We start from the raw sequence: 25135 nt of genomic DNA on the forward strand, positions 1-25135 counted from the left end.
AAACCTTCCTTATCTTACTCCAGCTGGAAAGAAGCCTATGGTGTCAGCCAACTACTAAACACAAGAAAAGATTGAAATACAAAGATTTAAGAGAAGAAATGTATTTAAGACTCCTTGTCAGTTCACTTTCACTTTTTATTTTGCAGCCCCTACTCAAGCACCTAGCAATCTCAGGTGGGAACAGCAAGGCTCTCAGCTTTCTCTGGGCTGGGAACCTGTAAGACCACTAGCCAACGAATCTGAAGTCATGGGCTACAAGGTCAGTGTGTTTCTTCACTCTCTGGTATGGACACTCCACTCAAAAGCTGTTATTATGATGATATGCAATTAATAAGGCATAGAAAGACTCCTTAGCATACCTGTTTTTCCCAATGATTTTCCACCTATAACATTAAAAAAGCCTCCCTTCAACGGGGCAGCCAAGGCAGTAAAAATCAATTTCAACTGCAAAAGATATAGGAGGGGAAAAAGTAGGAAAAGCAGCAACAGTTTAAACACAGGATGAAGATGGCTCTGTGAAACAGTGTCAGGACTAGCAGACTTGGGCAGAGTCCTGGCCTTCTTTCCCAGCAGACAAACTTTTCTAGCAGGTGACAAAGACTGGATAACTTAATTTGAGTGGAAAGACTCTATCAGCAGAAAAAGAAGAAGAAATGCTACAGCCGGCACTCTGGGTTAAGAAAGAGTCCATGAAGAGGCATCAAACTCCAAAATAGACACAACATTTCACACAAAGTCATCCTGCAACGCACCAGCAAGAGGGCTGGAAATATAAAAACAGTCAATTTGTTTTTAAAAAACAACTTTTTCTCTAATTTTAAAATATATATGAGGTCAATGTATTGAACTGGCTGCATTTCAAATTCTTTTTTCATCAGATTCTATGATTGTCTTAAACTCAATTATTTATAGCAGAAACCTGAAGCATTTTAATGATAATATTTAGACTGAAAATCATCATTAATGTGGCCTTTCAATAGTCAGAAATGGAAACACAGTATTTTGTATATAAGGTCCAAAACTCTGAAACTAAAAACTGAAGAAATTACAAATGGAATGTATTTTTAAGGTAATTCCCATTAAGTGTATTTTAAGATACAAATTGTATTATTTCTTACAGACTGTAATTAGTATGGGTTGCAGACACTGTCATTACTCAATCACGCACACTGAAATATGTTCTAATTCTCAGAGATATTGAATTTGATCTTTTGGGGAGGGCAGGTGAGCCATTTTTTATACCCTTCTCTTAGCACTCTTCTTTTTGTACCCTTACCCACAAAAACATGTCCTTACAACTTTTCCTCTAAGGCCAATATACTTTCAATATCTAGAGGTAACAGTATAGCCAGAAATGGCAATAGATCTTCCAAGAATCAATCTAACATCATTAGAACTATGGCAGGCAATCTCCCAAACTGGAGAGGCAAAGTAGAAAACAAGGAAGAGCTGATGAAAGCATATGGCCACTTGATTGAACCAATCAGCTTAAGGCCCCTCTCAGGTAATAAGAAAAATACCATATGACCTGGGGAATATGTGAGGTTGGGTACAGGCATCCCAGGCAGACAGATCCTTCTCTTTGCTCACAATTACCCCATTATCTCTGTCACTGCTCTTTCTCTTCATATGTGACTATCTCCCCAACCAGATTATATGTGATTAAAGGCAGAAACTCTTGTCTTTCTGAATCACTTTATCCCCAAGGCTTCTAGAAAGGATGAATATATCAATTAATTTAACCCAACTAGAAGTATAGTATGAAATTACTTATAAGTGCATATCAGATGTGTTTTTCCAACATGGTCTTCCCATTTGTTATGTGTAGTGGGAAAAAAGCACTGGCTGCTGAATCAGACAGACTTGTTCAAATCCTAATTTTGTTACTCTGAGCAAGTTACTTAATTTCTCTGGTCTCATTGTCTTCACTTCAAAATGACAAAAATAAAAATAAAATAATATCTATCGGGGCACCTGGGTGGCTCAGTCGGTTAAGCGTCCAACTTTGGCTCAGGTCATGATCTCACGATTACTGGGCTCGAGGCCCGTTTCAGGCTCTGTGCTGACAGCTAGCTCAGAGCCTGGAGTCTGCTTCAGATTCTGTATCTCCCTCTCTCTCTGACCCTCCTCTGCTTACACACTCTCTCTCTCTCAGAGAAATACATAAAAAACATTAAAAAATAATATCCATCATGCAGGATTGTTTTAAGGATTATATAAGATAATTTATGTAAAATAGCATATAACTGTTAGCATACAGAATGTGCTCACTTAAAAATAGCTACTATTGGGGCACCTGGGTGGTTCAGTCCATTAAGCATCTGACTCTGGCTCAGGTCATGACCTCGCAGTTTGTGAATTCGAGCCCCGCGTTGGGCTCTGTGCTGACAGCTCAGAGCCTGGAGCCCGCTTCGGATTCTGTGTCTCCCTCCCTCTCTGCCCCTCCCATGCTCATGCTCTGTCTCTCAATAATAAATAAATGTTTAAAAATAGCTACTATTTACTCTAATTTTTGGAGGAGAATATCTGGTTAGGTGAAATTTTAACAAACAGAACTGATCTTTGAAAATTGCTTGCCAGTTCTGTCTAAAGGAAGACAGTACAAGTCACCCTGGAATACCTTCTTGCTGGGAGAAGAAGCCTGTTCCATCTTGGGTGCATAAGTTAATGACAAGTAGGTATACATTGATAGAAGATTTTTTTTTTTTTATTTCCTTGAAATGGTTAGACTTTCTTATGTCCTTGAGTAGAAAGAGCTGTTTCCCAAAAAGAGGAGTCTGTTGATAACAAATGGAGTGAGATCTCAAAGCCTGTTCTTCTGCAACTGAATCTTTTTAGAATTTCTGACTGACAGGATAATCCCCAATGAGAGACTTATTGGCAGAAATGTCACAAAGGGCCCCATGAGGGAGAAAAGACTTTAGGTTGATGACTACAGCTTAATGCAGATCCTGGATTCTCCTGGGAAAGTCCTGTTTTCACAGAGCAGGTGGCTAAGGCTGAAATCTCCCCCTCATATAGGCACAAGGGCTCTTCCATGGCTCAGTCTGTTAAGTGCTCGACTTCAGCTCAAGCCATGATCTCACGCTTCATGTGTTCAAGCCTCACGTCAGGATCTCTGCCTCAGCGTAGACCCGCTTTGGATCCTTTGTCTGCCCCCACCCCCTTTCAATCTCTCAAAAATAAATAAACATTTAAAAAAGAGAAACAATAGGGGTGCCTGGGTGGCTCAGTCCATTAAGCATCGGACTTCGGCTCAGGTCGTGATCTCGTGGTTTCTGGTTGGAGCCTGCATAGGGCTCTGTGCTAACATCTCAAATCCTGGGGCCTGCTTCAGATTCTGTGTTTCCCTCTGTCTCTGCTCTTTCCCCATTCACACTCTCTTTCTCAAAACCAACCAGCCAAACAAACAAACAAATCATTAGAAAAAAGCTGCAAATTTAAACTAAAGGATGTAATCCAGAGAATACAAGCTTGTAGTCCCCTTTTCTGAGTATGACTTTGAGGAAAACTCCCCTAGCCTAGACAAGGATCTGCACTGCAGCTAAAAAGCTGTGGCTCCTGGAGGGAGGCTCACACAAGTGTGGAGTGGCTAAGGGCTGAGCATGAAACTCAGAGGAAAATGATCTCTTTGATTCCTACTACATCCCCACAAATTACTGCCAGACCAAGAATGACCTAACTTCTGGACCAAGAATGCCAATACATGGTGGGCCACCTAAAAGTGTATGGCAGTCCCAAAGATTAACTAAAGGAAGAACAAATCAGCACACTATTTCTCTATCCACAAGGTAATTTGAGGTAGAGGACTTTCTACTAAACAGGGTAAGAGAAATATTAAGGTAAGAGAAAGTATCAATTGTAATATCAAAAAGAGAAGTAAATTTATTTTTACTCTTTACCTTTACCAAGTTACCTTACTTTTATAAGCAAAAAAGCTCACTAGAAATGTACACAGCATGTAGGTGTCAGCCTGTGAAAGCTTGAAGTCAGTGTCTAGATTTAAAATGCAAGGATTGTGTATTTCACCTTTTTATTACATCCAGTCTAAAGTAGATGAATTCAGAAAAGTCTTTATTTCAAAATTTTCCAGATTGTGAAAATGATTGAAAGACAATTGAAAATGATTGAAAGACTTGATCCATAAATAATACACTCAATTTTTTTTCTTATACTTAGGATACTATATACAGGACTGAAGTCATTCTTTGAAAACAAATCACAAAAATGGCAGATTAAATTAATAGTAAGCTAAAATCATGGAATTTGACGAATCCATTTTCTAAGAAGCATGGGTCTTACTTCCTTACTTAATTTCAGAGATTGAAGTGTCAATGTATATAAGGCTAATAAATTAACAGAGAATGATATGAGAAATTTTGTGCAAGGTGTTAAGAAGAAAGGGAGGTCTTCTCAGCATAAATCTTATTGGGAACCTCAAAAGTGACCAAGAATATAGTGGAAGAAGGATATAATCAACCCATATGGTTGTGTCAGAGGTGACACATTAAAATTAAGTCCATTCAGGTAAATATTAAGTATTACCAGGTTGTGAAATTTCTTTCTGCTTTTTGAGATCATCCGAGAGATCCTGAACTTCCTGAGAATTTGTTTAACAAGCCCAGATTTGATAGCAATAGTTTCAAGACATCACACCTTTTCATTTAAAAGTAAGAGAAATAGAAGCTTGAAAATAGAAAAAAGTTGGGGAATTCCAGATATGGCTAAAAATTATTGTCACTCAAATTAAATAACTCTCCATTTGAAAAGTTGAAACAAATTTGGAACTTTATTTGTGTATTTATGACTTCTTTGGGTCAATTATTTTTCTTTGCTTTTCCTTTTCTTTTTTTTCTTCTCTTTCATTTTCCAGTTTAGAAACAGCCACTTCTATTATTAATATATAATTCACAAATGATCAGGAAAATGGAGCAACGATATCAAATAAATATTTTCTTTAAAAAAATTTTTTTTTAAATTTATTTCTGAGAGAGACAGAGAGAGACACTGTGAGCAGGGGAGGGTCAGAAAGACAGGGAGACACAGAATTGGAAACAGGTTCCAGGCTCTGAGCTGGCTGTCAGCACAGAGCCCGACACAGGGCTCGAACCCATGAACCATGAGATCATGACCTGAGCCGCAGCTGGACGTTTAACCGACTGAGACACCCAGCCACCCCTGAAATATTTTCTAATTTAATGTATTTTTCCCAAATAAATGCTTTTCAAGGAAGAATATTTCATTTTTGTAATTCCTCCTAGTGTGAGGTCTATACCTAGAGTCCTTACTAATTTGGGCACATCTATTACTGGCCCAAAGAAATATCAATACCAATACCAAAGCTGTGGACTAAAGCATATTCAGTCATAATTCTCCTTGATAATCTTGAGAATGGAGGTATTTTTCCTTTATATTCTGAAAGAAGTTTACCAAGATTATAAAGTAAAACAACCATCTTATCTCCATCTTATTCTTCTTACATATATTTAAGTCCAAGTGAAAGGGAAAATAATTATTAAATGTCCAGGAGCTATACTTTCACTTGTGCAAATATTGCCTTCCCCAGAAATAGAAACTTTTATCCATTCAGAAAATAACACAATCAGTTCAGAAGGAATTCAGAACAAGTACCTCAGGCTACATACCAAAAAATAAGGTCTTGTTTTTCTAGTCTACATCTAAGAAATATTTTTTCTAGATATACAACCACTTTTCCATACATCTCCCCCCCCACCACATCTACTTTCTGCCTATTTACAGAGCCAGGGAGAGTAAGGGAAAATTAGGCTCCAAGTTTACTGGTTATTGTGTGATCCATCAATACAGAGAGAAGTTTATGTTTACTTATCTAACTTAGATATCAGGTCCTTCCAGACTCCTAAGATATACATACACTTGGATTGATATTTTATTCCATACCCTACAGAATTCTGAAGCCCACCTCTATGTTTATACAGCTTCTCAAGGGATTCAGTGTCTATGATCATTCTAGTTTCATTGATTTCCTGTATCTTTCAGCTGTTCCTTCATCTTATATTCACCGCATGTATGGACTCAGCCTTGTTCTTCTGATACCCCAAAATTAAAAAGACTCATATATAATGGCTTATACCATTCCCTAAGTGATTATGCTTGAAATTTTTCATTATAAAATATTTTAAAAAATGAAAACAGAAATGGCTTATATATTATTAAATATACGCGTGTACAAAGCCGACTTGATAGAAATGTTGGCGGGAGCAGGCAGAGTGAAAAGCACACATTAGAAGCAAGTTATCTGAAAATTGTCCATAGGAAGTCCTGTTCTTAAAAGTGCATTTGGCTATCCTCCGTTCAGTAGCTTCTTATGGTACTTGTGCTTCCCAACTTCTTTTCATTTCTCCCCACCCTCTTCTTTCCTCTGGGGCTTCAGATTCCTTGCCCTTTATTACGAACAGCAGCTATCCCCATTGACTATTCCCAAGATGCTCAGCTGCTGACTAGTCTTCCTTTTAATAGGATCCATCCTTCTCAGGGGGCACTTACAGTAAAACTAGCAAAAATTTATTGTTATGTCTTTAAGCATATTCATGCTATTATTCTGTTAACATCAGACATATAGACTAACCATTTCCAGATCATGCCTTTCAGAATAGCAGTACCAAATTAACTTTTTGTTTAGAATTACCTCTTTGGATAACTCATTCCCCCCAGCTTGTAAAGGAGAATTTGAGAATAGTCTTGAAAATACAATTTGCTTTATGCTTAAAGATAGCTGTCATGGCAACTTCCATTCTGTAAATGTCCAGATTCGCAAAGTATTCCCTGGCCTCCTTACTGTCAATAACTATTTCTGACATGTCTTGATAACTCCTTAACCTTCTCATATGTCTCATTCTAATTCATCTTTTCTAAAGCGGAATTTTAAAATGAGCCAACATTCTCTAAAGTACTTAAGACTAACCATTAATTTAATGTATCTTTTCACTTAGTATACCCACTTACTGACTCATATCATCACATCTCCCTGGATGTATTGGTAAAAGCCACATTTAATTTCAAAGTCCTTTTGCTGCCATTAACTGATATTTTTCCCGCTTTTACCTCTTGTTTCCAAATCTCAACTGATCCACAAATTTTTCTTCAACTTTGGATTTTACAGCAACCTTAGATATGCATTACTAGCTGCATTTTTCTTTGTCATAAGAATTGTAATTTATTGAACCATAATAACAATGTCCTCTAAAATAGTCACTCCCCTGCCAATCCCCACCAATTTACATACTTTCCTATTGCCATAAATTTGCTTTCTAATTACCTCATGTAGATGATCAGAATTCTAATTCATTACACTGCTACAGTCAAAATGAGAAGCATAAATTCTGATACAATTATCATTTTTTAAGGCAAAAGAAGCTGCTATTGGCATGCTGTGAGAAATGTGTCTGAGTCCTCAAATCTTGACCGAGTACCCATTGCTGTATTGCTAAATACAGTTTCTACTGCAGTATATCTAACACTTCATTGCATTGATATCTGTCTCCACTATTATACTTTAAATGCCATTAGAGCAGAATCGATGTGGTCTTGTTCTTGTATGAATCTCCAATATACAGTAGTGTTCCTGGCCCACATGATATGCCCAATAAATATTTGATGATACTATTATCATTCTCCAGCTACACTGAGGCTATAACTTCCTTCCCTGTAAGTATTGCAGTACATACAATTATTGCATAGGTTATATACTTTTCAAAAGAAGTTACTTCTCTCCTGAGACCCTGAAGTAAATTTCAATCTGTGAAAGATAAAGGAAAGGAAACTGAGGGACCATATCTTACCAGAATGCAAAGGGGAGGATCAGATGTAGGCAGACTTCAATACATAAAAATATTGCTTTACCAAACTTTATTCTTCTCTATGTACATTAGTTCAAGCTCAAAACATATCTTATAAGGAAAAAAGTATAAATTTTTATGTAACTTCTTAAGGCAGTCCACCTTTTATGATGCAATTAAAATACTGACCATTGACAATGAACAATAATGGCAACAGAGAGAGCTTTCTGTTATTAAGCTTAACATGTACCAGCTCCTGGGGTGGGTATTTTACATGCATTCTCCCATTTTATTTTCCTAACAAAACCATGAATGAAAAATTATTATCTTTATTATATACTAGATAGAGATACTTGAGATTCAGAAAGATTAGTAACTTGCCCAAATTTGCCCAGGCAGGAATATGGAGATTGTGTTTTGTTTTGTTTTCTTTGTAGAAAATTGTTTTGAATTGGGATCTGTAAGTAGAAACAATATAATATAGCTCTGAAACAGCTCTGAACTGATCATCAGAACACTAACCTTCCAATGCAATTTCTTCCCTAACTAGCCACCTGATCTTGTATAAATTGCATAACTCCTATGTTCTTTGCTTTCTAATATGTAAACATGGAATAATTCTATGTCCTAATTTGTAATTCTGGAACTGCCATGAATACATGCCATGAATACTAGAATATAGTACCACAGGCAGGTGTCAAAGTAGCCTTACCTTTACCAGACAAAGTATCCAAATACTAGTTCACAGAAAAGCAAATGACAATAAAAGTAAAAATAAAAACACAAATTTTAACGTTCAGCCATTTCCTACATCATTAGGATTTATTTATTATTGATATATTTAAGAAATTATCACTTTAGTTCTTTCTTTAAATTAAAAAAAGTTTTAATGTTTATTTTTGAGAAACACAGAGAGAGAGAGAGACAAAATGTGAATGGGGGAGGGGCAGAGAGAAGGAGACAGAATTTGAAGCAGTCTCCAGGCTCTGAGTGGTCAGCACAGAGTCTGACATAGGGCTCAAACTCACAGACTGCGAGATCATGACCTGAGCTTAAGTTGGACACTTAACCGACTGAGCAACCCAGGCGCCCCCACTTTAGTCCTTTCAATTGAGGAGGACAGCTGTGAGCACTCATTCAAGATACTAGTCATTTCAATAACCAAAAATAAAAGACTTTTAGTGATAAGGCCCCTCACTACCTACTGCTCTAGACTCAAGTATCACCATCGCTGTATGTCTTCTGTCTATTCCATACCTAATGCTATGGTTTCATATTGCTTAGGTGTATTTTTTAATCTTCTCTTATCTATTCCTAGAATTCCCATCCCTTTCTCCAACTGGTGAACTCCACTCATCTTCAGATACTTAGTTCAACCATCACCTCCTCTAAAAAGCATTTCCTAACCCAAAGAATTAAATTCTCTTTTCTGTATTTTCATGGCATTTTCTGTACACTTCCACTGCTGCACATAGCACATGCATTATACTTGCTTACATATCTGTCAAAGATGTCAGCTCTCTCAGATCAAAATGTGACATGCAGTAGTCAGTCAATAAACATTTGGAATCCTCAACTGAATATCAAATGTTTAAACCTCTGCTCTTATTTCCAGGTTTTTTATAGGCAAGAGGGGCACAGCAACAGTCAAGTTATTGAAACACAGAAACCTCAAGCAGTAATACCTCTCCCCGATGCTGGAGTCTATATTATTGAAGTTCGAGCATACAGTGAAGGAGGGGATGGAACGGCTAGTTCTCAAATCAGGGTACCATCCTATTCAGGTACGTTTTGACCAAAATAGGCTTAATTTGATGACCACCAACAATGTTAAAAGGTGTAAGTCTCATCAAAATTAATATGATGAATTACATGGTCAAAATGAAGTCTGATATCCATACTATCCTCTAATTAATACAAACCATGGCAGAATTTCTACGAATCTAGAAAGAGGTTGGTATTTTCATTAGAATGTGATTTTTGTGAAATTTCCTTGCCTATTATGGTCTCAGGCAGCACCTTGTTGGCCATTTCAGCTTTGCAATATTTTTTTAATGTTTATTTATTTTTGAGATACAGGAACAGAGCATGAGCATGAGCATGAGCAGGGGAGAGGCAGAGAGGGAGACACAGAATCTGAAGCAAGCTCCAGGCTCCAAGCTGTCATTACAGATCAGCACAGAGCCCAACACAGGGCTCTAACTCAGGAACCATGAGATCATGACCTGAACCAAAGTCTGACATTTAACTAACTGAGTCACCCAAGTGCCCCTGCAATGTTGCTTTTAAACTACCATTGCACTATTTTAACACCCATTTTTATTATTAATATTATTATCTTGGTCACCTTTATCAATAGATAATGGAGAATGAAGTATAGGAAAGTTTAAGGGAAGTTCTTCTTAAAATTAAACTTCGACCATGTTTATTGATTTCAAAATAAGTTGTAAATTCTATGTGTATTATGTTTTTGTTTTCCAGCTTTATTGAGATATAATTGATACAAAACATTTTGTAGGTTTAAGATATACAACTTGTTGATTTGATACACTTATATATTGCGAAGTTATTACCACCATAGCATTAGCTAACATCTTCATCACATCATATAACTGCCTTTTCTTTTTGTAGTGAGAACATTTAAAATTTACTCCCTTAGCAACTTTCAAGTATGTATTGTATATAGTATTATTAACTGTACATTAGATTTCCAGAATTTATTTGTGCCTCATTGTTATTATGAGCAAATATTAATAATTTCCAGCTTTTACTGACCCTTTATTATGTGTTAGGCATGCATAAGTGCTTTAAATACATCAACTTATTCACTCTTAGTAACAATTATATGAAGTAGATGGCCATTATTCATATTTTACAGAGAAATTTTAAGTAACTTGCCTAAGATCTAAGTGAAAGAACCAGGATTTGGACCCAGGTATGCTTGTCTCCAAGGCCACATATCTTTACTACTACCATCATAATTACATCAGCAAAGGAATTAAAGGACAAAAACATGTACACATTTGGAAATAAGTAACCATTTCACTGATGTAGTCAAAAAAGGAAACAAAAGATTTAATAAAGTATGTAAATCTCTCATTAAGAAAATATTAGGCAATTTTCATTAAACAGTTGAATAAAAAATTTTTTAAATTTATTTCTGAGAGAGAGAGAGTGAGAAAGAGAGAGAGAGAGAGAGAGAGAGAGAGAGAGAGCATGAGCAGGGGAGGGTCAGAGAGAGAGGGAAATACAGAATATGAAACAGGCTCCAGGCTCTGAGCTGGCTGTCAGCACAGAGCCTGACACGGGGCTCGAACCCACAAACCGCGAGATCAGGACCTGAGCCGAAGTCAGATGTTTAATTCACTGAGCCACCCAGGCTCCCCAAATAAAAAATGTTTAATGCACATTTAATTAATGGGCAATTATGAACATTATTTATTGAGTTATCATTCTCAAGCAGAATTGTCAGCCTAAAGGGAGGCATCCAGTAATATCCTGTAGGACTCTGTATGTGGCTTTATTGTATTCAGCATATTTATCAATTTGAATTAAGACCAGAGGTATTGCATATGAATTTTTTGATGCCAGAAAATGAGGTAGAAGGCAAATATAGGGAAGAAAATAATTAGATTGAAACTTTGAGAAAAAGCTATTGACATAATATTTCATAAATAAATTCTTACATAAAAATGCAAGATGGGGGACAGATGGGTGCTCAGTTGGTTAAATGTCTGTCTCTTGATTTTGGCTCAGGTTATGATGTCACATGTTGTGAGATCCAGTCCCTTGTTGGGCTCCGTGCTGATTGTGGAGCCTGCCTGGGATTCTCTCTCTCCCTCTCTCTCTGCCCCTTCATCACTTGCTCTCTCTCTCTCTCAAAATAAATAAACAAACATTTTAAAAATACAAGATGAGATAAAGGATATTATTGGGATAATTGATAAAATTTGAATAATGTCTATGGATTACATAATATATATGTATCAGTATTAATTTCCTCTTTTAAAAAAATTCTACTGTGGCTATCTACAAAAATGTCTTATTTTTAGGAACTATGCATTAAAGTATTTAGGGGTAAATGTACATCATGTCTGCAACTGACTTTCAAATGGTTCAGAAAAATGTATACATTTATAGAGAGAATAATAAAGCAACAATGATGAAACAAACATTTAAGGAATCTGGATGAATTCTTTTTTGATACATCTAAAATTGTTTCAAAATGAAAAGTTAAAAATGAAATCATAAGATTAGGAAATTTGACATTTTCAGAAATTCAGATGAAAAGACCTAAGGATTTAAATACATTGTGGCCACACAAAAACTTAATCACTGTGATTCTTTTATAAATGTATAATTTCAAGAGCAAGAAAGGTAATAATGTCTCCACAATGATTAGTTCACAACTGAAGGGTTCGTATGTGGGTCTAAGTATTCAAGAGCACCTTGACAGATTATTTCCAGAAAGTGAAAAAGATGACACCTCTCTTCTTTAATTGCTTCATAAGTCTCAAATTTCAAAAAGCAACAATACAATGAGCATTTACTGACCCTTGATCATGTTCTTGGCATTATGCTAGGTGTTTTCCATATATTATCTTATCTCATCATTTTAGTAAACCTCTAAGTATTTTATTATTCTCTAACTCCCCAAGATTCCGTTCAACTATAAAACAGTAAGATTGTAAAGTGTCATCTGGACAATACCAGCCCCAAGTTTGAGAGTGCTTATTAAAGACCTTGATTCTCCCATTGTATTGTAATTTCTATTCCATGAAACACAAATTGTCAACTTTTATGTTTTAATTAAAACAATATGGCTAGCGCAACACATTTTCTGAGTTTTAATAAAGTGAAAACTCATAATATCGTCTATCTCAGACCCATAGAAAGTAAGCAACAATTGTTCTCCTTCTTATCATTTTCCAAAAGCCAAATGACCTAAGAAGTTCAAGAACTTGCTCAAATGAGATAGCTATTGTTTTGCAGCTGGGACTTAGTCCAGTGTTGTTGTTTGTATTTGTTTTGACTTGTGATACCAAAATAATGTTCTTACTTTGTGTATTCTATGTGAAATTTGAGATATAGTCCTTAGCATTCTGAAAGTGAGATGTTTTTGTACAAGTGTCAAGTTAGTTGATTTGACAAGGACTCAGCCACCCTCAAAAAACAGAAAAGGTGTTTTCACAGCTTTTATTATTAAGCATGCATACCACTCCAGTGAAGCTTTGTCATCATGCCTTTCTTAGAGCTCACATGTGGCCATGCACCTCAGAATAACCTCTTTTGTACAAGCTGAGGTACATGTACCAATCTCCAGTATGTTGATTAATAGTTTCATTAGTGCCTTAGCTGTAAAAATTTTCAAAGTAAAGATTTGCTGCTGCTGCTGCTGCTGCTGTTGTGTGTGTGTGTGTGTTTTACCAAACAAATGATTCTTCAGCTCTTAAGTAAACATCTAGGGAAAATTAGACACTATTTCCATAACAAAAATTTAACCAGATCCCATTAACACTCAACTCTGGCCAAAGAAGACAACTTGACAGAAGGATGATTCCAAAAATTAGATGGTACATTTATTATTAATCTATCATTAAGGTCTTAATCAAGGTCAAGGCCAGTCATTATTTTGAGAGATGACACGTAAGAGCATCTGTTTCCACTAATCCCAGCTCAATGACTAAGCGAGTTCTTTTATCTAAGCTGCAGCTCCCTCATCTTCAACAGGGGATAAAAAACAGCACCTACTACATAGATAGGTTGTGAGGATTGAAGAGGATAATTTGTATAAAGGGCTCAGCACAGCACATTGCATATAGAAAGCATTCATTAAATATCAATATGATGATGATACATCAGACTTATGGCTTGAGGAACCATTAGTGAAGTTAGGCCTAAGGGTAGCCTTAGTTTACGTGGAGCTTAGTTATGTGGCATTATCTAAACTACTTCAAGCTAATCAGTTCAGATCAGTAAGTTCAATCAAACAACCACCCTAATAGATTAACTGCATACAATATTTTGGTCTCAAAAAGAAAAATTTCTACTGGGTGTAGGGAAGAGTGTTGAAAGATGGCTCTCCTTTGCCAAGTTAGGTATGAAAATCTAAAATTTAAGCCTGCTCAACCTAAACAATTAATTCAATGAAGAACCCATAAGTATAATAAATTAAATAATTCAAAAATTGACTGAAGTAATTGAATTATGAATTCTTATTGCCACAAACTTTTGCTAATTACTCTTGTTCCCTTCTATGAACAATGTACTATAGAAATTATTTTATAGTTCATACCTGGAATTTGGGATGTTTTCCATCAGTGCATTATTTGTGAAAATTACACTAAATTTCCTGATTAGATGTATTTTTTTAGATTTGACATAGCCTTTTAACACAGTATTCCATATATAATTTTACCTTCCATGTAATTTTTGTGGGCCCCATACAATGTCTTATTTTATAAACATACTCTCATCAGAAGCAAACCTATGTTGCATTCATTTGTCTTACATACCTAAAAACAATTCCTTCCTAGCTCAAGCAAAACCAAAATAATTTGCTCCATTTAATGCTTCTCTATTTTCACAGGTGGGAAAATCACTAGTGCTCAGTCGACCCTCCACACACTCTCGCCATCTTCATCATCGGTAACATTACTTTTGGCATTGATGATTCCCTCAACCTCTTGGTGAAAACTGCAGACTTAATTTGCTTTGCTTTGCTTTAGAGTGAAAATAGCAGTGAATAGAGTGTAGTGTAAGTGGAGACCCAGGACCCTGAGATAAGCTTTAAAAACTTGTGACTACACATGGTGCACTTACAAGAGGCTGGGGGGAATATTACTTATCCATCAGGTTTCTCTTTGATTTTGTAAATGGAGAGGACAGTTCTTGGTCCAATAAAAATATGCAGATTGTATGTAATGAATTTTTTGTAAGCAAAGGTAATTTCTGTCAAATGTATTCTTTACTTTTTTAATATGTTGGAATTTTATTTACATCTGATGACCATGAATGTGTGCCATCCATTTGTTAATTAAGTGGTCTCTAGCAGATCTGCTTCAAAAACACAAATACAAAACTGAGAATGAAAAATTTGCTGAGGACTCTGAGTCTCTTGTTTCTCATTTTCCCTTTGGCTAACTATCCCAATTGACAAACTGGTAGAAGATATGAAAAAAATAATTCAGTTGTGTGATCCATTATAGGATAAATACACAAAAATTTTCTCAAAAAGTATTAGTTACTGCAGAGCAAAATAGCAAATTTTGCATACATTCTGTATGCATCCCTATGGCAAATTATTAGCGTAGGGAATAAGCCATTTACATTAGTGCAAGGTAAATAGAAAGCAAGTCCAAATGAATTTAAGTGCTATTGTGTTTCAATAATTACTATGTTATCTAGCTGCAAATATAGTGTTTATTTTTAATAATACAAAAGATTAAAGTCACACATAAAAATATGGTCACTAAAAACTGCAGACACTAATACACTGCCAAAGGTGCTAACTTGAAAAAAATGAATACAAGACATAGCTTTCCCATTTCCCCACCTATTGACAAAATAGATATTGAATTAGGTCCAAGGTTTTTTTCTAATTGCTACAATTTTAAGGACAATGAAACTTTGTGGTGCAAATAATTTTGCATACAAATAGTCTGTGGATTAAAATGGTTCAAGCATAACAAATAAATTTAGATTTTTAAAATTCTTCCATGCATCACATACCACTTATAAAATATTAACAACCACTAAAATAAAAAGGGCCTCTTGAATAAATTAATAATAATTAAGCTCTGGAAACATGGCCTCAGTATAGGGGCTCAGCTAGTCTAACTAGCCACACACTGCTTGGGAAATCATCCCTATTTGCTATTTTGGGGAGTCATCTTGAACCAAAGTGACCCTAGATAGTTGGAAATTGTACTGAAAGTTTTCTACTTGATGATATCATATAAAAGTTCCAACTGATAGAAGAATATGCCACAGTTCACCTAACACCCAAGAAGATGCCTGAAGGGATAGTTATTGCAAAGTCAAACGTCAAAAAACAAAAAAAAGAGCTTGGAGAAACTAGTTTTACAGATGATGTTAATATGGGGTGAGAGGGAAGTAGTTTCTTTTCTTTCATAAAATCTAAGCCTATTAATTGTTTGTAGCATCCTTAACAACAAACAAAAAGAAGCATTAATAAGCTCACACTGCTGGCTCTAGAGGTTAATCCTTACAAAATCAGGATATATTGGAATTGATGTTCTGAACATCTTAAAAGATTGGTTTCAGAGCCACAGCACAACTATTTAAATTGGTTATTCATTCTCTTTGAGGGGAATTATATCCAAGACACCCTTAACGAACAAGACGGGATTTAAAAGACTATTTTAGTTAACAGATTATTATAGTAAATTACTACAGATGGTGAATATTGAAGCTTGTGAATTATAACTACCAAGTGGCCTTCTTTGAGCACCCCTTTGGAGTGGGACAGGCTGGACTTTGCAAATAGAGGGATGTGAACTGTTTAGCAAGTAAAAATATAACTCTCATGAGTATGGTGTAGGTTGCAGGAACAAACTGTGTATCTGAAATTAGAAAAAGATACAGCAAGAGTATAAAAGAATGGGCAATAATTTTTATTCCATATTTTATTAATCAAGTCATTTTCTTTATTTTCCACTATGTTTTATACTAGATTTAATGTAGGACTTTAAGAATTAAGTTATTACTGAAACTCTTATAAAATGAAGTTCAATAAAATATGTCCATTTATGGCAAATTAAAATTAACCAATGTTTTCAAATAGCTGATGGATGGTACACATCTGCTAGAATATTTACAAGTAGAATGTCTGATGTATTCTTACAGGAATTGGAGATAAGGGATGTTTTTACTCAACCTGCACAGAATATGTATTTTGCATCATAAACCTAGAAAAAAACAGGTTTTAAATGTTTATGTACTTCTGTATTACATACTTGTTACTTTGTAGAAAACAGACCAACGTTCCTTATCAAGGTACATTATTTTTCAGTTGCAGTACTGAGTGAGCTTTTTCTTGGATGGGATAATAACCGCACAGTCTTAAATCACTAAAGAGACTGTATTTTTGTATAATGTCAATTGAACCATGAATAAAAAATCACTCTTCATAATTAAAAATTTCATGAAAGTGAATGTTTTGCATATCCAGAAAAAGGTACTGTGGACTCTATGTCAAACCGTTAAATATATTGTATACAATCTGTATATATACTATATATAATGGTATATATCATGTGGAAGGCACAGTCAGATAATAGTTCTGTGTACTGTTCTTGTAACATTAGATCTTTTTAATAAATGATTCTCTTTTTATTGACTTTTATCTTTTCTCCTGTCTACATGAATGGGATTATTTATTTCATTCAGACCACAGTATGATAATGATTATGGTAGTGTTTTCATGCTGAAAATATCACATTAGTACTTTCTTAGTACTTTGCTGTTATGATTTTAGGTTCAAAAATTTCCATTGATATCCATGATAGTTCCAATTCGAACAGTGGAGGCCACGTCAAAGAATAAACCAGAGAAGAAATAACATATGGGAAAAAATTAGAGTTAGACTCACAATTTATTTCTTCTCAAGAAAGACCAAATGAATTTTGAAAAAAAGTTTATTAAATGCATAATTATGCTTTTATTTGGAATAGCCTGTTCCAATCTATCCCAGGCACAATTCACATAGATAGAGTTATTCATCTTTTCTGTTTCCTTAGCACCATGTATAAATTTCTATTACACAAACCAATCACATGATTCTACAATTTGTTTATGAATGGTTCTCCTCCACACCCTATGGATCCTCCAAGAACGACTATCTTATATTTATCTTAGAATTTCTCCCACCAGTATAGCACAAGCACATATCAAGTGAAAAATTAACCAGATTTAATTTAATGTTGCCCTTAAAATTTTCCTGTAAAACAGTCTTCCTACACCTAGGTGATCATCTAAGTCACCTGGGAACTCAAATCTCAGAGATCTGATTCAGTAGGTCAGAGACTAGGGAACTTTATTTTCAAAATCTTCTCAAAAACAAAATGATACAACACTACTGAAGGAAATTTGGCAATAAGTAGTCCAATTTTGCATGAATTTACCCTTTGACCTAGCAATCACATGTCTAGGTATCTATCTATCCCTAAGATAGACTAGCAAAAATATGTAATGTTAAGGGAAAAAGAATAAACAAGGTGTAGAACAATGAATACATGCTCTCTTTCATGTAAGAAGTAGGAAAATACACTAATTTACTAATACTCTTTAAAAGAAATAATGGAAGAATAAAGTACAGACTAAAATATTATTGTCTGTTAAAGAGGGAGAGAATGGGATATAGGAAGAAATATGCAAGCAAGCTCTTTTTCTATGTAGTTATTTCATAGTTTTGACTTTGGAACTACATAAATGTTTTACATTAATTTAAAAATTAAATTAAAAGGAAAAAAACATATAACTTCCAAAAATAAGAATAAACAGAAAATCATGAAAATAACTATATGTGAACCAAGTGGTTGATAAATTAAAGTTTCTCTTTATAGAAGAACTATAACCATATATAGAACTATTTCAAGATAGTATTTTAACAATATATTCCTAACGGGACATATATACCAAGGACAACACATACACACACGCACCCCAGAAAGAAATCTTAAACTACATTAATTGGTCTCCTTGTGAGTTGCATCACTAGTATAATTATCTTTTAATTAGCCAATATATGAATATAAATATTAAAATATTAAAAGAGTGAATTTTTAAGTTAAGTAAAACCTGTAAACTTTGATTTAGAAATATCAGTATGAATTCATAGTTTATTTAATCTTCTTAAACATAACCTATTTCTAGCTTTGTTCTGCAAAAGTCTAGAAAAGCATTGAATAGCCTTAATGGAAAAATAATACAAACATAAATAAATATCACATAAAATGTGGTCTCCAAAGTCCATTTAATACTAAAAGGAACTTACTTGGATAAATGGCTGCTTTAAGGTCTCAAATAGGAAATGTATGAAATGAACCTGGACTTCTTACTGTGCCTGTAAAGGCTATCATTTAAGTGAGGACTTAAGCACATCCCACCAGCAAAGATGGGATAGTTTGAGCTCAAAATGAACGATAACAGCAATGGGTAGAAACACATGTAATATCTAGAAATTGGTGATTTTATATTAATAAACACGCAAGATCCATTATTCTGAGAACTGTTATGAAAATATAAAAATGGCAAGAATTGAGTATTTTGCCTTTCCTGTGAGAACTGGGGGTCAGGATAATCAAATAGGTGATGAAGAATAGCTCTACTTTATAAAAGAATCACAGCTAATAAATACAAAAGAAATAATAGACTTAAAAAATTTACTCAGGCAATGATTCTTAGTAAATGTTAAAATGATTAGTTAAAATGTTGATGAAGAACATTGCAATAGAAATATCAGGTTGCCATCATCTGAACCCACTGATTTTAACATCACTGAAAAGGAGACATGGAGACATTAATATGGTAGAATAAGAGGTACACAGCACTACCTCTTTAATATTCTTGTCATAAAATTTTTATCATGAACCTAAATGTATCAAAACACTAGGCCTGAAATTAATATTACACTGTATTTTAATTAACTGGAATGTTAATTAATTAATTAATTAATTAATTAAAACTCTAGGCCTAACTGCTGGTTAGCAGGAAATGCTAGGGAATAAAATAAACTGAATAATACCACAAGAAGAAATCATCTAAATCTTGAATGTGTACATTCTTCAAGAACAATAGACTCAAGTCTTCCAAATAAATGGCATGTGGACTAAAAGTAGGGAAAGGAACTGTTAAAGCATTAAAATAGACTGCAAAGCAGTATCAGCAGAATACAATGTGTGGACCTTATTAAGATACTGATTCAAACAAATAAATGGTAAAAAGACAGCTTTGAGACCATGTGGAAAATTTTAATGTGAAATGGGTATTAGGAAGAAGAGGAAACCATAATAGTACTAACAGTCACTTTTTAAAAAAGCCTTTATCAGAGATTCATACAGAAGTACGTACAAGTAAAAATAATATGATATCTGGAATTTGCCTTAAATATTCAATTCTTGAATATGCTTTAAAATATTCAAATAAAATTTGAAGAGAATATATGAAGCAAGAGTGAAACAAAGTTATTGTTGAAGTTGAGTGATATGCTAGTAGACATTATGTTATTCTGAACATTTGTGTAAGTTTAATATATTGCATAAGAAAAATTTAAAAGGTCTTTTTTAGATTCTTTGGCAGGAATAGCTACCTGTGAAATATAACTAATACAATTTAATAAGACTACAGACATGTGTCTTAATCTTTACCACTTATAATGAAATACTAGGTAAATTTTAATGAAAAGGGAAACTTATACAAAATAAAACCCATTTTAATTTTCTGTGCTTTCAATAAAAAAAACACTTTTGTTCCCAGAAAAAAAGTTATAACATAGCACATTGAGGTATTCTACTTCATTTTCTAATATTTATATAACTGTAATAATACTGAGTCATACCTTTTTGAAATACATATTTTTAATTATTTATAAGTGTGCAAGAATAAATTTTACATTGAATTACAGTAAGTGGATAAAAATAAAATTCACTAAACAGATGGTGGTCTTCACTACATAAAATTAAACTGCAGTTTCAATAAGCAAATTAATCATGGCTTATGTTGCCAATGCTAACATTATAGAAAGTTAGCAATATCTTCTTGACCTGAATGTCAGAGTATAGTAAAAGAAGTTATCAACCCAAGCTTTATCAATATGTGATTCAGCAGTAGCAAAACACAAATATCTCTAGATGACCAGTTTCCTACCTTTCTTGCTTCATTTTTTTTTCTAATTTTGAATTAAATCCATGACAGTTGTCAGAAAAATTCTACATCTGGCCAAACATCTGGATCCCATCATCAATAACCTCTGTGGTATATTACAAATTAACCTCTAATAGTAGTTAAGTAGCCAGTAACCAAGAGAATGTCAACACAATATTTTAGAAATATTCCATTACCTACGTGGCAGAAACGGTTTCACCAAATCTGTTTCCTCTTCTCCATAGGACTACAGATAAACCACATTCCCCAGCATCTTTTCTTTTTTTTTTCTTTTCTTAAATTTTTTTATTTATTTCTAGGAGAGAGAGAGAGAGAGAGACAGCGTGAGCAGGGGAGGGTCAGAGAGAGAGGGAGACACAGACTCTGAAATTGGCTCCAGGCTCTGAGCTGGCAGTCAGCACAGAGCCCGACGCGGGGCTCGAACCCACGAACCGCGAGATCATGACCCAAGCGAAAGTCGGACGCCCAACCTACTAAGCCACCCAGGCGCCCCCCCCTCCCCCAGCATCTTTTCAACTTCAGTATGAACAAATAACTGAGTTCCAGGTAATGGAATGTGATGGCATGCTGTGTGCTCTCTAGCAGTATCTCAACTCATACAGCTTAGGTTTTACTTTCTAAGAGTAATATCATTTTGCTAAAGGATGGATCTTTTCAAATTGAAGGAATAAACCTCAGTGTTTACAATTGTATTTTAAAATTGACATATTTCTATATCAAACATATTTTTTGTTCCTCTCCTGACTCCCTTGGCCTCACCTGCCTTCTAGACCCTGGGATGCTTGCTCCACCTCATCTGCCACTCAACTGACTACCTCTCTTCAGGTACCCTCAGTTCCAGTGCATGAAACCAACCAATACCTTGATCTGGAACACTGAGTAGTACACTTTGGCTACAACTCTCAGTTATAAGTCAACTAGGCATACTAGGGCTCTGATCCCTCTCACAACTTTTGTATGCAGATCAAACGTCACAGTTCAGGGCTGGCTTCCCAACTAAGTCTTAAAAGTGTTGTATGATGCAGAACAAAAGTACAAAAAGCTAATTACCAGGGGTGGACTTTGACCAATGGGAAATAAGAGATAGATGGAGCCAAATAGATTAACTTACTTCCCTCTTTTCTCTCCTATGGGTGTCATCAAAAAATAATTTCTCTGTATAGTCTATCTGGAGACATCTTACATGGTCATGCAGACATATTTGGCAAGGATGTGGCTCCATCAAAGCTTAACATAAAACAATAAGCCAAGTATACATTGTCTTACTTTGCTTTGCATTCTTTCCTGCCTCACTTTATATTTCCTTTACTCATGCCACCCTGAGATTGTATCCAAATCTATTTACTAGGGAATCTGGTCTGAGACAGTCCCTGTTATTCAATAAAGGGAACCATGGCTCCCTAAAGAAATAGTTGATTTCAGGCCTGAGGAAAGAGTTACACAAGATAAGCCTGCATCATCTAGTAGTGCCAAAAAGTAAGGAAGTTATAAAGACAAATGGTGTCATGATAAATGGACATGAGATCTACCTTGAAAATATTCCCAGGGGAACATGGAGAATAAATAAGGATGTGGAAACTCATTTTTTTGCTACACCTAATGAAACATCAATCCAAGCAACATTTATCATTAGATACTAAAACAAGCCATTACAAGAATGATTAATGAGAAATCTGGCATTGGATAATCACCATTTGAACCTACTAATTAATTTCAGCATCACTAAAAGTGAGACAATAATATGCTACTGACCAACTGATGTGATGTAATATGAATCATATAATGACACTATGAAGCATTGTTCATCAGAAAAAATCTGGAATCCTGAATTGAATCAAATTCCACATCTATCTGTTGCAGAAATCATAAGAAATAGAAAATCTATTTTATGAGACCTTGAAGAAGTAACTGGCCAAATCCAGAATGTGGAACCTCTTCATGATAATGATCCAGTTTATTTAATAAATCAATATAATTTAAAAAAGAAGAAAAGGAAAGGGCTTCCTCTTTCAATTTTTTTTAAATGCTTTATTTATTTTTGAGAGAGAGAGAGAGAGAGAGCATGAGCAGGGGAGGGTCAGAGAGAGAGGGAATCACAGAACCTGAGGACAGGCTCCGAGCTCTGAGCTAGCTGTCAGCACAGAGCCCAATGCGGGGCTCGAACTCACAAACCGTGAGATCAGGACCTGAGCTGAAGTCGGATGCTTAACCAACTGAGCCACCCAAGCATACCCGGGGCTTCCTCTTTAAATGATACGTAAGAAATTTAATAAATTACCAAGACCTTGTTCAAACTCTGATTCAAATAAACATTTATAATAAATTATATTTGTTAAATAACCAGAGGAAATGGAATATGGACCACATAAAATATGATATACTAATTTTGCTAGATAAATCTTTGAGATAATTTTTCTAGAGAAAGATGAAATGATATGATGGCAAGGATTTACTTTAAAACATGCAGAAGGGAAAAGGCAGGAAGGAAGGGAAAAACGAAGGAAATAAATAAAAAATAAGAGGAAGAAAGAAAACTTTAAATAGGATAGAAGTGCACCTAACAACACATCAAACAACATGAGGCAGAAACAAATACAATAGCAAGGAGAAACAGATAAATCCAGTATCATAGAGTCTTCAACACCCATTTATCACTAATAGGCAGATTGAGCAGGAAGATGAATCAGTAAGGACATAGTTCAACTCAACAGCATCATCAATCAACTACATGTAATTGACATCTAGAGAACAGATGATCCAGAAACAGCAGAATATACATTGTTCTCAAGCTCACATGGAACATCCACCAAGATGGACCATATTCTGGACCATAAAACACACCTGAACAAATGTAAAAGTATAGGAATATACGATGTCTTTCTTTTAGCCTACAATGGAATTAAACTAAGGGAAAATAACAAGGATAACTGAAAAGCTCCAAAATACATGGATATTAAATAATGTACATATATATAACACATATATAAAAAAATCTCAAGATAAATTTAAAAAGTATTTTAACTAAATGAAAATACAACCTATTAAAATTTGGGGGATGCAATAAAAGCAATGCTTAGAGATAAATTTATAGCATTATATGTTAGGAAACAATAGAGATCTAAAATCAATAATCTAAACTTTCACCTTAGAAGAAAAAGGAAAGCAAAGTAAATCCAAAATAAGCAAAGGGAAATAAATTAGAAGAAATGCAGCAGAAATCAATAAAATTGAAAATGGGAAATCAATAGAAAAAAATTCAACAAAGCCACAAGTCTTTGGAAAGTCTTGGGGGTCTTGGAAAATATCAATAAAATAAATAAATAAGACTCTACTAAGGATAACTAAGAAAAGAAAAAGGATACAATTATTAATACTAGAAATATAAGAAGTACCATTACTATAGATCTTATAAACATTAAAATTATAATAAGGGAAGAGTATGAACAACTCTATACCCACATTTTTGATAACCTTGATGAAATGAATCAATTCTTTGAAAAACATAATTTTCTGAAAGGCATACAAGAAGAAATAGACAATCTGAACAGGCCTGTTTCTATTAAAAATATCAAATCAATAATAAATAGCATCCTAAAACAGAAAGCATTAGGCCCAGATGGTTCACTGGTGAAGTCTACTAAATATTTAAGGAAGAAATTTTACCAACTACTTATATTCTCTTCCACAGTATAGAAGCTAAGGAAATACTTCCAAATTCATTCTATGAGGCCAGCATTACCCTAATTGAAAATTACACAGGGGCGCATGGGTGGCTTAGTCGGTTAAGCGTCCGACTTTCGCTTAGGTCTGATCTTGCGGTTCGTGGGTTCAAGCCCCGCGTCGGGCTCTGTGCTGACTGCCAGCTCAGAGCCTGGAGCCTGCTTCAGTCTGTGACTCCCTCTGTCTCTGACCTTCCCCTGCTCACGCTGTCTCTCTCTCTCTCTCTCCTAGAAATAAATAAAACATTTTTTAAAAAAAGGAAAAAGAAAATTACACAAAAGTATTACAAGAAAACTACAGCTCAATACCATTCATGAACACAGATGCAAAAATCTTGAACAAAATATTATCAAATGAAATACAACAATATATAAAGGGAATTGTAACAAGTGGGATTTATCCTAGATATACAAGGCTGACTCAACATTGAATAATCAAATAATCTAATTCATTATATTAACAAATTGGAAAAGAAAATTCATATGATCAAATCAACAGATACAGAAATAGCATCTGACAAAATCCAATACCTATTCATCATAAAAACCCTCAGTGAAATAAGAATAGAGTAACTTCCTCAACTTGATGAACAAGATCTACCAAATTATCCACAGTTAGCATCTTACTTAATGGTGAGACAATTGAAGCTGACTGTAAGACTGAGAACAAGGTAAGAGTGTTTCTTCTCACCA

General features: G+C 34.7%; 1 protein-coding gene across 1 annotated transcript in view; it reads left to right on the top strand.

The window, feature by feature from the left end:
- Positions 1-14703, top strand: part of CNTN5 (contactin 5) — a 433859-nt gene extending 419156 nt beyond the window's left edge. The window contains exons 18-20 of the mRNA XM_039221110.1: positions 147-259; positions 9433-9601; positions 14407-14703. Coding sequence (XP_039077041.1) covers positions 147-259; positions 9433-9601; positions 14407-14510 — 386 coding nt within the window. The 3' untranslated portion in view covers positions 14511-14703. The remainder of the gene's footprint in view (positions 1-146; positions 260-9432; positions 9602-14406) is intronic.
- The last annotated feature ends 10432 nt before the right edge of the window (positions 14704-25135 follow it).

Source organism: Hyaena hyaena, unplaced genomic scaffold, assembly GCF_003009895.1.
Source record: "Hyaena hyaena isolate Hyena2069 unplaced genomic scaffold, ASM300989v1 scaffold_945, whole genome shotgun sequence".
NCBI lineage: Eukaryota > Metazoa > Chordata > Mammalia > Carnivora > Hyaenidae > Hyaena > Hyaena hyaena.